The following is a 13,234-nucleotide window of genomic DNA, read 5'->3' on the forward strand; positions in this document are numbered from 1 at the left end:
GTTACTGACTCTTTTGAAGGGTCTCTTGGTCTAGCATAAACATTGAACATGTACATACAGTGCTTGTTTGATATATTAAGTCTGAGTCCCAATATATCTTCAGAACCAGTAGATAATGTATCAACAGAGACATTTATTTCATTCTTTATCCAAGCTAAAAGCCCACCTGAGGGTCTCCCTCTAACCGATTGACGTGCTTCAATGCTAAAAGTCCTGTAGCCAATTTTAAATAGGGACTCTTTTGCCCAGGATTCTTGGGACAAGCAGATATAATACATAGCAATATATGTTTGCCAATCCGGATCTTGCATTTTCCTTGGAAGTCCTGCTATGTTCCAAGATATAATTTTAATTCTACAGTGAGAAGGAGATTGTAAGGGGGCTTCGGGGATGTCTTGAGTTAATACAACTTCCCTCAATTGATCAATATCAGAAGTAAGAGTTACAAAATCCCTATGCTCATTTGCAACTAGTTGGTTACTTTCATTTAAAGGGTTTATGCATAAGGCTGGAGTTTTAGGCTGGACGGTTTGTTGGTGGTACTGACTGGCTTTTTCAGGCGAACTGAATAATTCTCTCGGGTCCAGATATTTTTCTTCAAATTGAGGCAGTCAGTCTATTGCCTCTAGGTCCCTATTGTACATAGGTTCCTCAATCGTTTTACTCATCTCTTACCTTCTTTCCCATTCATTAATTGCCGCCTGAGGCTTCTCACTTGAAAACAGCCTTCCTTGTTTCAATTGCATATGCCTGCAGCATTAGTGTCCTGCTGGCCTTATCATCTGAGCCGCCTTACCGCTCAGTCTATCCTGACAAATTATTAATTTCTACAAAGGCCTTCTTTCTACCAAAAGTGGTCACCCCTTTTCATGCATGCCAATCTGTACCCTTGCCTACCTAGTATGCTCCTGCACACCCCTCGGGGGGGGGAAAAAAGGAGCAACTCCTCCGTATGGACCCAAAAAGAGTGTTGTCGTTCTACAATAATCACACATAAGAGTTCCAGGTGGACCAACAAATGTATGTGGGTAATGAAATGTCTGGGCAGTACAGTTGCATACCATCTTCAGCTGGGTTGTGCTCCCCATCAAAATCTGCTACACACTGGCCAAGAAGCAGCCTCCTGAAGGTTTGTAGGCTCATACCACCAGAGCTTAAGCGGACACAACTGCGTTAGCTCACTGAGTTTGTGTCCTGTATATCTGCCAGGTTGTAACTTGGGCTTCCCTGCACACGTTCACTAAACATTACTATCCTCCCTGCTCTGACAGATTTCTAGGGACAGGGAGGAATCCTTTCAGGGCTCTAGTTTTGACACACCATTATTCAGTGTTCATCATTGCTCCACACTTCTGGCATGGAAAGTCATGGAAATTAACTGACATCAGTGTGCCTGGGTGGCACCTATACTGGTACGGCAACGTCACTTATGACGTGGACAATGGATGTTGAACCAATTGAGGACACCTACGAGCATGCAGGGGTACTGCTAACGAAAATGTTTCTGGAGTCAGTCAGATGCATGGGGAAATTCTGAGCCAAGGTACATTCTCTACCAGATAAGGTGTTACCGTAGGTTAGTAACTTATTCTTCAGGGACGGAGGTCTGTTCCTCTCATGCCCTTTGTTCCTAAATTCACAGATATTTGGATGGAGTCTTAAAGAGACTTCTGCTTTATAAATATTAATGAGGCAAACTTTGTTTCGACCCTTTGGAATAAGTTTTTTGCTTTTAGAACATCGGTCACAGTACAAAATGAAGGTGTGTGTCATAAAGCAGTTGGTGTGCCAAAAACGCCAAGTGGCTAGCGACTCCCAACCAAGTGCATTTTGCCTGTAATTCTGTAAAAAAGTCAAAAAAGCCAGAATATAATAAACTTCATAAATAGGGAGTACGAAGGAAGGACAGGAATTATTCTAGAGGAAAATATTGAATCAAGCCATTGGATTCTATCATGCTGAAGTAGCTCAATGAGAGTCCATTTAAACTATTTTTAGGAATAGTTTGTTACAAAATCAGAGATAATAAGTTGAAATGGAATTTCTGTAAGCACTAAGAATTTCAACATTAATCCGAATTGGAAATGAACAACAGCTCGACAGACGGTCACATGAATAGTGTGACCATCTTAAGAACTAGGAAGACGAGAAGGAGGGATAACTGAGACTTGGGATGAAAAATTATGTATTTATACTGTTTACATGAGACAGACTGTTCTTTACGGCGATATGCGAATTATAGATCTTTTTGAACTGAGGAACAGTTTCACATTGTCTAGGTCGCCTCTACTTTATTTGTTTATGGGGTGTTTTGGGCTCTCCTAACTGTTTTTCCAAACTATTTTTCTGCTTAATAGTATCTTCCTGCACCTTTACCACATTTGGAACGTAATTTGAATAGTGCAAATTTGTTTTTTTCTCCCCAAAATAAAGATACTTATCTGGCAGACGATCTCCAAAGGTTGTCTGATGGTACAACGCTACCTGAGCCCTACAAACTATCCCCTAAACTGCCTGACCCTGCTCCTTGCCCTGTAAGCAGTCCTTTTTCCACTTGCCCTGAGCTCTAAAAATTAATCCCTCACCCCAAAAACTATCCCGACCCCAGCCCACCTGCCCATAGCCTTAAAAAACTGTTCTCTACCTCAGTATAGTACCCCGACCCAGCCCCCACCCTCCCTGAGGCCTAAAACTGTCCTCTGCCCTGAGCCATGAAAACGATCTCCTACATCCCTAACCTACCCCGTCCCTGCTCCCTACCCTGTAAACTGTCCCTTCTCCCCCAGCCCTGAGCCCTAAAAATTAAGCCCCCATTTCAAAAACTACCTCCGCCCCATGTCCTGAGCCCTAAAAACGATCCTCTACATCCATAAACTACCCCTAACCTGCTCCCTGTGCTGAAAACTGTCCCTTTTTCCGCCACCCTTTGCCCTAAAAACTGTCCTCAACTTAAAAACTACCTTGACTCGAGTTCTGAACCTTATCTCCACCTCCAATCCCCCAGACCAAGCCTTAGCTCTACTTACCTCTCCTTCTCCTCTCCCAATTAGTCCTCCTTCTTCCTGTCTTCCCCTTACTGTGCCTCCGCTCGGTACTCGGCAACTAGACAGCGCATTAACAAAACTGTGTGTTAGAACAGGGGCTATCTAGTTGGCAGAGATAGGTACCACTGTCCAAATAGGGACTCTTGCTTCCTGTCAGGGTGAGGAGGAAACACTCTTAGATAACCTCTGCCCACCCTCTGGGTAGCTTGGCACGAGCAGGCAAGGCTTATCAAAGGCAATGTGTAAAGTATTTGTACCAACACTCACAGTAACACAGTGAAAACACCACAAACTGACTCCACAACAGTTTAGAAAAATAAAGGTATTTTAATCTAAACTACACAAGACCAAAACAACAAAAATCTAACATACACAGTTCAAGAATATGGTTCCAAAAGAGTTCTTAAAGTTGCGATAAAATAGTCTACAGTTGCGTGGAAAGTTCCCAGTTGCATCACATTTAGCCAACGGTACCTTTAGATGCGACAAAGTACCAAAACAGAAACTGGTGCGGTGGAAAACAAGCGATGCGTCACTCCTTAGCTCTTGGGGAGGCGACGCGACAGCCCTGCGGGTGTGATGCGGTGACTCCGGATGCGATACCTTGTATGGATTCCGGTGCGGAGGTTCCGCTGTGAAAGAAGCTTGCAAAGGTACGATGCGATGATCTTTGGAGTTGCGACGATCTCCGGGGTGACGATGCACGGACCAGCGGTGATCTTCCTCTCGCAGCTCCTTGTTGCAATGGCTCTGCGACGGCACTCGCAATGACGTGAGGCTGTCCGCAAGCAAGCGGTGCGACGATCTCATCCAGCGATGACTGGCTCTGCGACGACACTCGCAGCGATGGTAATCTTCCTGCACCGGTCTGGTGCGTCCCGCAAACAAAGGATGCGATGACTTTGGCAGCGGTAACAGGCGTTGTGACAATCTCGGCCTTCGTAGCGGTGGGAATTTCCTCGCACTGTCGGGGATGCGCTCCGCAAGCGAACAATGCGACAAAACTTGCAGAAAGTCTTTAAAAGCTTGGTTTCCAGCTTCCCAACACAGGTACAACTTCCAGAGGCACCACAACTGGCTCAAGCACTCTAGGAAGGACAGAACTCTCTCAGCAGAGTACAGGGAAGCTGGGGGTGAAGTTCTTTTGTCCCTGAGACTTCTTAACAGGCAGCCAGCTCTTCTCAGGCCCTTGGAGATTCCTTCAAGCAAGGGGACACAGCACCAAAAACAAAGTCCTTCCCCTCCCCTTGGCAGCAAAGAAACAGCAGGTCAGTCCAGCAGAGCAAAAGCAGGACAGTCTTCCTTCTTCAGTTTCAGCTTTCTCCTTGGCAGAGGTTCCTTCTTGATTCCAGGATCTACTTTTCTGTAGTCAGGGGGGTCCTGTACTTATACCCCTAAAAGTCTTTCATCCCTTTGTGCAGGAGGGCTCTGAGCCCGGTCTGTACCAGTTCTGGATGTTCCTTGAGCACTTTGTTTTCCTGGCCTCTCCTTTCCTTTCACGGAGAGGGTCAGGGTCGTCAGCCGCCCAGCAGGAGGTGGAGCCAGCATTGTGGAAGGCAGGCACAGCCCTATTCAGGCCCAGGTGCGATCTCCTCCCACCACTCAAGATGCAGATGCAGTCACAGCCTAGGACTGACTCAGCCAGCCTCCTGGGGGCTCCCAGCCCCTGTCACTCTCTAACCAGACAGTAAATTCACAACCAGGCCGAGGCACACAGAAAGGTCAGACAAGAGAATAGCAACTTTCTAAAAGTGCTGTTCTCAAACACAGGATTTAAAAACAACCTCTCCTAAAAGATGTGTTATTAAATTCTGTGTTCAGGGATTCTAGACTTTTATGTCTCCTCTTGCTCCAATGGGAAGATATGCTGGTAGCCACTTTAGCCAGAATTCCCCATGATAGCCTATGGGGCAAGATTGCCTTACATCAGTGAAAAACGAAAAGGCTGTAATTCACTACCAGAGCATGTCACCTGCGCATGCTCTACACTGCACCCTGCCCAAGGGGATACAGGGGGCCTTCCATAGGGGTGACCAATGTGTACAGAAAGGGAAGGGTTAGGCCTGACCAGTGGGGACACTACCCAGGACATGGCAGTTCACAGACTGCACACAGGCACTGCGGTGGCAGGCCTGAGACACCATTTTAGGGCTAATCATGTGGGTGGCACAATCAGTGCTGCAGGCACACTAGTAGCATTTATCACCAGCCCTGGTACACTCAGTGCACTTTGCTAGGGGCTTCTTGGTGACACAATCATGGACAACCAATCATAATAGCAATTTACACAGGGCGCTCTTGCACTTTGACACTGAACAGCAGTGGCAAAATGCCCAAAGCATCTAAACCAGCAAAAACGAAATCAAGCACAGCATCAAAAATACAAGAGGTAGAGGCAAAAAGATAGGGGAAAGCCACGCCAAAGATGCCAGGTCGAACACCATGCATATGATTTGTTAAGGCACATGCGTGGTAAAGGCAATTGTGGTAAGGCTTGAGGGGAAACAGTCTTAACAACGTCGGCTGAGCCAACATTGCTGTTTCCCTTCACTGACAATATTTTCCATGGATATTTTATTAAGTAAAGATTTGTATGTATATTTAACCTCTTTAATGCAGAGAACGAGACATTAGCCTCCTCCGCACTACCTCGCCAGTGACAAGTGTGTGATTGTCTCATCCTCCAACTAAAGAAACAAAATCCTTCTAATTCGAGCTGCGTTGGAGAAGCTGCCCTTACAGATATATACCGGAATGCTTGAAATGTGATTGGTGCTGAGGGCACAACTAATCCCACCCCCAAGTACGACATGGGAGACGTACTGTTTAAAAAGAGAGAATTCCTGTAAATAAAATCGGTAAATCGTTGTATAATGTTGCATTTTAAGGTTGATGTTGATGTTGAAAATATTTGTAAAGCGCGCTGTGACCAACCGGTTTCCTGGCGCTGGGAGATTGATAGTATCAGATGGAAGAGGCGGCCAGGGAATTACGGGTTTGTGTAGGCTTGGGTAAACAGATGGGTTTTAAGGGCCTTACGAAAATGCAGGTAGTCCGTGATGGAGCTGATGGTGGGTGGAAGGCTGTTCCAGAAGCGGGGGGCAAGAATGGAAAATCTAGTGCCACCGGTTCTGGATTTGCGGAAGCGGGGGACACTGAGGAGAGCCTGACTAGAGGAACGAAGATTACGACAAGGGTGGTAGTGGGTAATCATGGAATTAATGAAAGCGGGAGCAGTGCGGGCCTGGGCCATGAAGACTAGGCATCCCATCTTGAAGAGAGTTCTCTGCAGGATGGGAAGCCAATGAAGGGATTTGATGAGGGGGGTGGTATGTTGGGACCTGGGGAGGTGATGGATAAGGCGGGCGGCCTGGTTCTGGATGGTCTGAAGGCGCCGGAGCTCATAGGCAGGAATGCCCACGTACAGGCAGTTCCCGTAGGAGAGAATCATGGCCAAAACAATTATTTTTAGAGCATCAGTGGAAAAGAAATGGGAAATTTTTCTGATAATCCTGAGGGAAAGAAAACAGGATGATACTACAGAGCTGACCTGAGGACGCATGGAGAGGTCCTGACTGATTTTGATGCCCAGGGTTCTGACTGTCACCGATGGAACCGGAGGGAGGCTGAAGATGGAAGGCCAGAAGGCAGGAGTCCAAGGGCTGGTGGCCCCACCAGTCAGGACCAACTCCGTTTTGTCCGGGTTGAGTTTGAGGTGGTTTTGATTCATCCAGTCAGAAATAAAAATAAGTACGGATTGAAATTTAAGAAGAGAATAAAGGGCAGGGGAGAGATCAAAAACAATCTGAAGGTCGTCTGCGTAGTTATACACAGAGACCTCCATGTTGAGCAGGGAATTGATGAGGGGATGAATATAAAGATTAAAAAGAAGAGGGGAAAGGGAGGAACCTTGGGGAACCTCACAAGGCACGGAACGGGGAGGGGCAGAAAAACCGGGGAGACGGACGGCCTGTGTCCTACCCTGGAGGAATGAGGAGAGCCAAGAAAGGGCGGTGCCCTGGATGCCCGGTGCCCTGACACAGTCGAGTAGGATGGAATGGTCGACCGTGTCAAAGGCAGCGGACAAATCAAGGAGCACCAAGGCCTGAGGGGAGTTGGAATTAGCCTTGCTCTTCAACTCATCGAGAACAGAGAGACTGTTGAAAATATATCTTATTTAATGCGTCACATACTGCTCCAGTAATCTACTTGAATATCTACATCAGCTTCAACACTATCAGTGAAAAATACACAATGGGCTATATGCATAAACACATTTTCCCATAGACACAGAATGCGCAAAACCCTTTGATACATCTGGCCCATAATGCTTTAATTTTATGATTTGCTCTTTTAAAACATCACACATAGAAATAATTTGTGCCCTAGGCCGAATTGATTTGATCAAACTTCTGTATGGAAGCCCATCATGTTCTTGCATCTACATGGAAAAAAGCACTGTACAATCTGTGCACTGGGCTGAACAGTTGACTGAATACATTTGGCAAGAAAGTCTGTGGCACATCTTAGTCTACCATAAGAGCAGCAAAAATCTTTGGTCTCTTGGAAAAATATGATAAATCATTATGGGAGTCAGATCTGCAGTTTTTCAGTGATCTTCCTGGGAAGATAAAATATGTTATTAAGCAATTAACCAGTACACTGGTCTTAATCCAGATGCACAAGATAAGAAATCTGTAACCGCAGTCCAAGATGTGGGTCACGTACCGGGGGCTTCCCCCACAAGAAGAAAAGTCTGGGGGGGGAGGGGGTGGGGGGCGCTGTCACGCTCCCTGTGAAGTGGCCCAAAAGGCCCTGATGCCAAGAAGGGCACAGCACCCCAACTCTGGGTCCCGAAGCTATGGGTGAATTTGGGGAGCACAGTTGCGCTCCCCGTGAAGAACTCCCACGTGGAGGGGCCTGGGATCCCCAACTAAAGGCTCCGGTGTGCCCCATGTAGGAGGGTGAAGTGCTGCCACACTCCCCCATGGCATGAGGAAGGATCTAGATCCGGCTGGACCAGCGGGAGTCTTCGTGTCTGTCCGTGGGAGCGGGCAGACCAGAACATAGTTGCCGGCTCCAGCTGCAGCACACAAGAAAGAGTGCTGGCCAGTCGGGTAGCCTGCGTGGGCAGCTGGTGGGTGGGCTCCCTGAGCTGCCTTCCAACGAAACTGACAGGTGGGGTGCCCAGGTGAGACCGAGACCCCAGGAAGACGCGCAGCAGGAGCGGCCGGGGGTGTGCTCCTTGTGCTGGGCTAATCTCAGGATGGTATTAAACTTTTCATAGGTTGGTTCATACACCCACCATTTCATTGGCAAGAGCCATGTGTATATCATTACATTGCATGGATGGCTCTGTTGCCTAACATTTGTATATTAGCTGAAAACCAGAAACCAGTAAAAACGGCAACAACATGCAAAATATAGCCTTACAGCCTGCGGTAGCGGACTATACTGGCCATTTAAGAACCATTCCAGTATTCAGCTCAGGCTTTTTAAATGGGAGCTGGACTTTAATGCCAGTATAGCCCAGCTGCGGAGCGCTCTAAGGCAATTAGAACATTCCACTACTAGAGGGCAGAATGTACTAACAAATAAAACAAAGGCCTCAGGGAGCCCGAGGGGTTTGAAATTCCCAATGGGTCCATGAGGCCCTTGTTCAATCAATCACTGCATTTCTAAAGCGCGCTACATACCCGTAAGGGTCTCAAGGTGCTGGTAGGGGAGGCGATCACTACTGATCGAAGAGCCAGGTCTTGAGAAGTCTTCTTAAGGCTAGCAGGTCCTGGGTCGGTTGTAGGCTGGTAGGGAGAGCGTTCCAGGTCTTGGCGGCGAGGTAGGAGAAGGATCTGCCGCCGGCGGTGGTTTTTCGGATACGAGTAACTGTGGCGAGGGCGAGGTTGGCTGAGCGGATGCTTCGAGTGGGGATGTGGAAGCTGAGTCGGTTGTTGAGGTATGTAGGTCCGGTGTTGTGTAGTGCATTGTGTGCGTGGATGAGGAGTTTCAAGGTGATCCTCTTGTTGACGGGGAGCCAGTGCAGGCCTCTCAGGTGGGGTGTGATGTGGCTGTGTCGGGGGACGTCGAGGATCAGATGTGCCGATGCGTTCTGGATTAGTTGTAGTCGTCTCAGGAGCTAGGTTGTTGTTCCTGAGTAGAGGGCGTTCCCGTAGTCTAGTCTGCTAGTGATGAGGGCCTGGGTGACGGTTTTTCTCGTGTCAGGAGGGATCCACTTGAAGATCCTTCGGAGCATTTGGAGGGTGTTGTAGCAGGATGCAGAGACGGCAGTGACTTGCCATGTCATGGAGAGGGTGGAGTCAAGGAAGACCCCCAGGTTGCGTGCGTGGTCTGTGGGTTCTGGGGCTGTGCCTAGCGATGTGGGCCACCAAGAGTCGTCCCAGGCTGATGGGGTGGGTCCGAGAATGAGGACCTCCGTCTTGTCTGAATTCAGCTTCAGTCTGCTATCCTTCATGCAGTCGGCTACGGCCTTCATTACTCTGTGGAGGTTGGCTTTGACGGTGTGGGGGTCTTCGGTGAGGGATATGATCAGCTGGGTGTCATCAGCTTAGGAGATGATGTTGAGGTTATGTTGTAGTGCGACGTGGGCGAGCGGTGCCATGTAGATATTGAACAGCGTCGGGCTGAGGGAGGATCCCTGTGGGACGCTGTAGATGATCTCTGTGGTTTTCGAGCGGAAGGGTGGTAGGCGGACCCTCTGGGTTCTGCCGGAGAGGAAGGAAGTGGTCCAGGCTAGGGCCTTCTCCTGGATTCCGGCGTCGTGGAAGCGTGCTGATAGGGTGCGGTGGCAGACTGTGTCAAAGGCAGCTGATAGGTTCAGGAGGATGAGGGCGGCTGTTTCTCCGATGTCCATGAGGATCCTGATGTCAGTGGCGGCGATGAGGGCGGTCTCGGTGCTGTGGTTGCTGCGGAAACCAGATTGGGAAGGGTCTAGGATGTTGTTGTCTTTGAGGTAGCGGGTTAGCTGTTTGTTGACAATCTTCTCTGTCACTATTTCCGGGAACGGGAGCAGGGAGATGAGCCGGAAGTTTTTGAGGTCCTTGGGGTCCGCCTAGGGCTTCTTCAGAAGGGCGTTGATCTCTGCGTGCCTCCAGCTTTCCGGGAAGGTTGCTGTCTTGAAGGAACTGTTGATTGTTTTCCGGAGGTGGGGCGCAATGGTAGTGCTGGCTTTGTTGAAGACGTGTTGAGGGCAGGGGTCGGATGGGGATCCGGAGTGGATGGGGTTCATGATTTTGCTGGTGTCTTCGTCGCTGACATTGGGCCAGGCAGTCAGGCGGCTGGTGCAGGTAGTGGTTGCGGGGTGGTGTACTCGATGGTGCGTATGGGGGGTCTCTGAGTTGAAGCTGTTGTGTATGTCGGTGATCTTGCGGTGAAAGTAGGTGGCCAGGGAGTCGCACAGGTCTTGTGATGGTGGGATGTCGTTGGTGTTGGAGCTGGGGTTGGAGAGTTCTTTCACGATGTTGAAGAGATCTTTGGTTTTGTGTGCGTTGTTGTCTAGGCGGTCCTTGAAGGCAGTCCTTGAAGGCGGTCCTGATGAGTTGGTGGTGTTTGTGGGAGGCGCTCTTGTGGGCTGTGTGGCTGTCTGGTGTTCGGTCGTAGAGCCATTTCTTCTCCGGCTTCCGACAGGTGCGCTTGGAGATCCGGAGGTCTTCGGTGAACCAGGTGGCTTTCTTGTTAGTGTGGTTGGTTTTGGAGGTCTTGAGAGGGGCGAAGGTGTTGGCGCAGTCGTTGATTCACTGTTTGAGGCTGGTCACGGCGGTGTTGGGGTCGGTGGGGTCGGCAGGTGGTATCAGGGCAAGGGTGGTAGTCAGTTGGTCCTTGGTGACCTTGCCCCAGCAGCGGCGTGGAAGCTGTTGGGTGCGTTGGTGTGTGGTGGTTTCCTGAAGGTGAAGTGGACGCATCTGTGGTCGGTCCAGTGGGGTTCAGTGGTGTGGTTGAAGGAGAAGTGGTGGCTTGTGGAGAAGATGGGGTCCAGCGTGTTTCCAGCGGCATGGGTGGGTGTCGTCACAAGCTGTTTGAGTCTGAGGTTGTCGATCAGGGCTGTGGAGTTGGCGTTGTTGTTGTTCTCGAGGTGGAAGTTCAGGTCCCCGAGGAGGATGTAGTCCGTGGAAGCGAGGGCGTGGGTGCTGACTAGGTCGGCGATGGTGTCGCTGAACTGTGGTCTTGGTCCGGGTGGTCTGTAGACGAGTGTTCCTCGGAGGGTCGTGTTGGGGTTGGTGTGGATTTGGAAGTGCATGTGCTCGGCAGTGGTAAGGGTGTCGTCGGTGTTGGTCGAGACTCTGAGGGTGTCCTTGTGGATGATGGCGATTCCCCCTCCAGCTCTGTTGCTGCGGTCTCTGCAGGTGATCTTGTAGCCCTGTGGGATGGCTATGGCGATGTCTGGTGCCGAGGTGGCGTTCAGCCAGGTCTCCGTCAGGAAGGCCACGTCGGGGACGGTAGAGTCTAGGAGGTCCCAGAGTTCGATGGCGTGCTTGCGAGCGGAGCGGGTGTTGAGAAAGATGCAGCGGTGGTGGTTGGGTTCTCTGGTTGGTGGTTTGGTGGGCTGGATGCCGGTGAATCTGCAGTTCGGACAGGCGCAGGGCCCTTGGGTGCGGTTCGGGGTGGCCTGGTAGCAGGGGTGGTCTCGTCCAGTGTTGAGTGCGTGGAGGGTGCTGGAGTCGTAGTGCAGTCTGGCGTTGCGGGGTCCAGTGGTCCTGGTGCTGGACGCGGTCCAGGCACGGACAGGCACAGACAAGCTTGCCTTTGGCGCGCTTTCGGCGCGCAGCGGCACACCCGCTGCGCGGCCTTCATATGAGGGTCAGATGGAGGGAGGAGCAGCTGGGAGGTGGGAGCGGGGCGGCCAATGGGGGGCAGGGGGGCAGGGACGCAGAGGCGGGAAAACGGCGGAGACAGGGAGGGCGGGGGAAAAAGGAGAGGGGGCACAGGGGCAAAATAGGCACATGGGTACAGAAAAACAAGGAAGGGCACTGAACAAAACAAACCAAAAAATGGCAGCAGAAACAGTACTCTGTCGCGTTGTAGGCGGGCCAGCACAAGCTGATTACAGGTCACACAGGGGGCTGCGTGGCGGTGAGAGGAGCGACCTGCCTGGTGACAGGGTCAAAGGACAGCAACAGCTGTGAAGGACAGCATTGGAATGTTGGAGCTCCGGGCTTCTATCAGCCAATTGAAGCCCGAAGCACTCCATCATCTTCAATGGAGCTCCCAACATTTCATTGTACTGTTTTATGTTCAACTTATTACAGAGTGGGGTGCCTCTAGCTGATTGTTAAATGTAACAAAAAAAAGAAAATCTCATAAATTACAGATATTTCCTCTTTTTTTCTTGTCTTTGTACAGTTGTGCTCAATGCTAAATATTCAGCCGGACATCATGCTGTCAAAGGAAGGCTCTGGATTTTCATTTTGAGGGAAATTGCTGTAAATAAGTGTTGATGCAAGGACCAGATTGATAATCTCGTTAGGAAGCATTTACAAGGTGCTCGACATTTCGATCTCGTCATAAGCGGGCCTGCTACAGTGCTTTGTTAATCCTAGCCCGAGAAGAAGCAGCAAGTAGGAGACACCTGGTGTTGAAGCGTGCAGGTTGGAAGACTTGCTTTGAGTTGTAGCTGCTCTGTATTCATGAACTGTCTAAAAGAAGCCACCAGTAGGATTCTTCATAGTAATGTGGTGGCAGTGGGCAGTGCACTAAGAGGACATTCCCACATTCAGAGGTACTTTCCAAGTGCTCTTTTGAATAAATGCTTAATGGAACAAATCAGGATTTTAAGTCCGTGCCTTACCTGACTTTCAACATGTTTTCCTAAAAAGTATACCACAAACATAGCTTGTGATTGAAGCTATTTGTGAAGTATGTTTTTAATATGCTACAGTTTTTAAATAGTTTACACTGTGTGATTTGTACATTTGGAAATAAATAATAAAATATATATTTTTGCAGTACCCAAATGTGTAGTTATCCTGTCTACCACCGTTTAATGATCGGTTTCCTGAAACTAGGAAATTATTTTGGGGAATTATTCAGTAAAATACTTTTCACGTATAGTAAGCTGCATCTTTTCAAAGAAGAAAGAAATTTGGAAATACCTGTTGTAAGGACATATGTGACACCAATGAAGTCACAGAGCTGCTGAGCTGTAACAGTGCATTCTGTAGTGTTATATTTTGGATGCA

General features: G+C 49.2%; 1 protein-coding gene across 1 annotated transcript in view; it reads left to right on the plus strand.

The window, feature by feature from the left end:
• Positions 1 to 13,003, plus strand: part of LTO1 (LTO1 maturation factor of ABCE1) — a 99,579-nt gene extending 86,576 nt beyond the window's left edge. Inside the window, exon 5 of the mRNA XM_086949458.1 lies at positions 12,399 to 13,003. Coding sequence (XP_086805584.1) covers positions 12,399 to 12,467 — 69 coding nt within the window. The 3' untranslated portion in view covers positions 12,468 to 13,003. The remainder of the gene's footprint in view (positions 1 to 12,398) is intronic.
• Positions 13,004 to 13,234: the final 231 nt, after the last annotated feature.

This window comes from Lissotriton vulgaris, unplaced genomic scaffold (genome assembly GCF_964263255.1).
Source record: "Lissotriton vulgaris unplaced genomic scaffold, aLisVul1.2 SCAFFOLD_1950, whole genome shotgun sequence".
NCBI classification, from domain to species: domain Eukaryota; kingdom Metazoa; phylum Chordata; class Amphibia; order Caudata; family Salamandridae; genus Lissotriton; species Lissotriton vulgaris.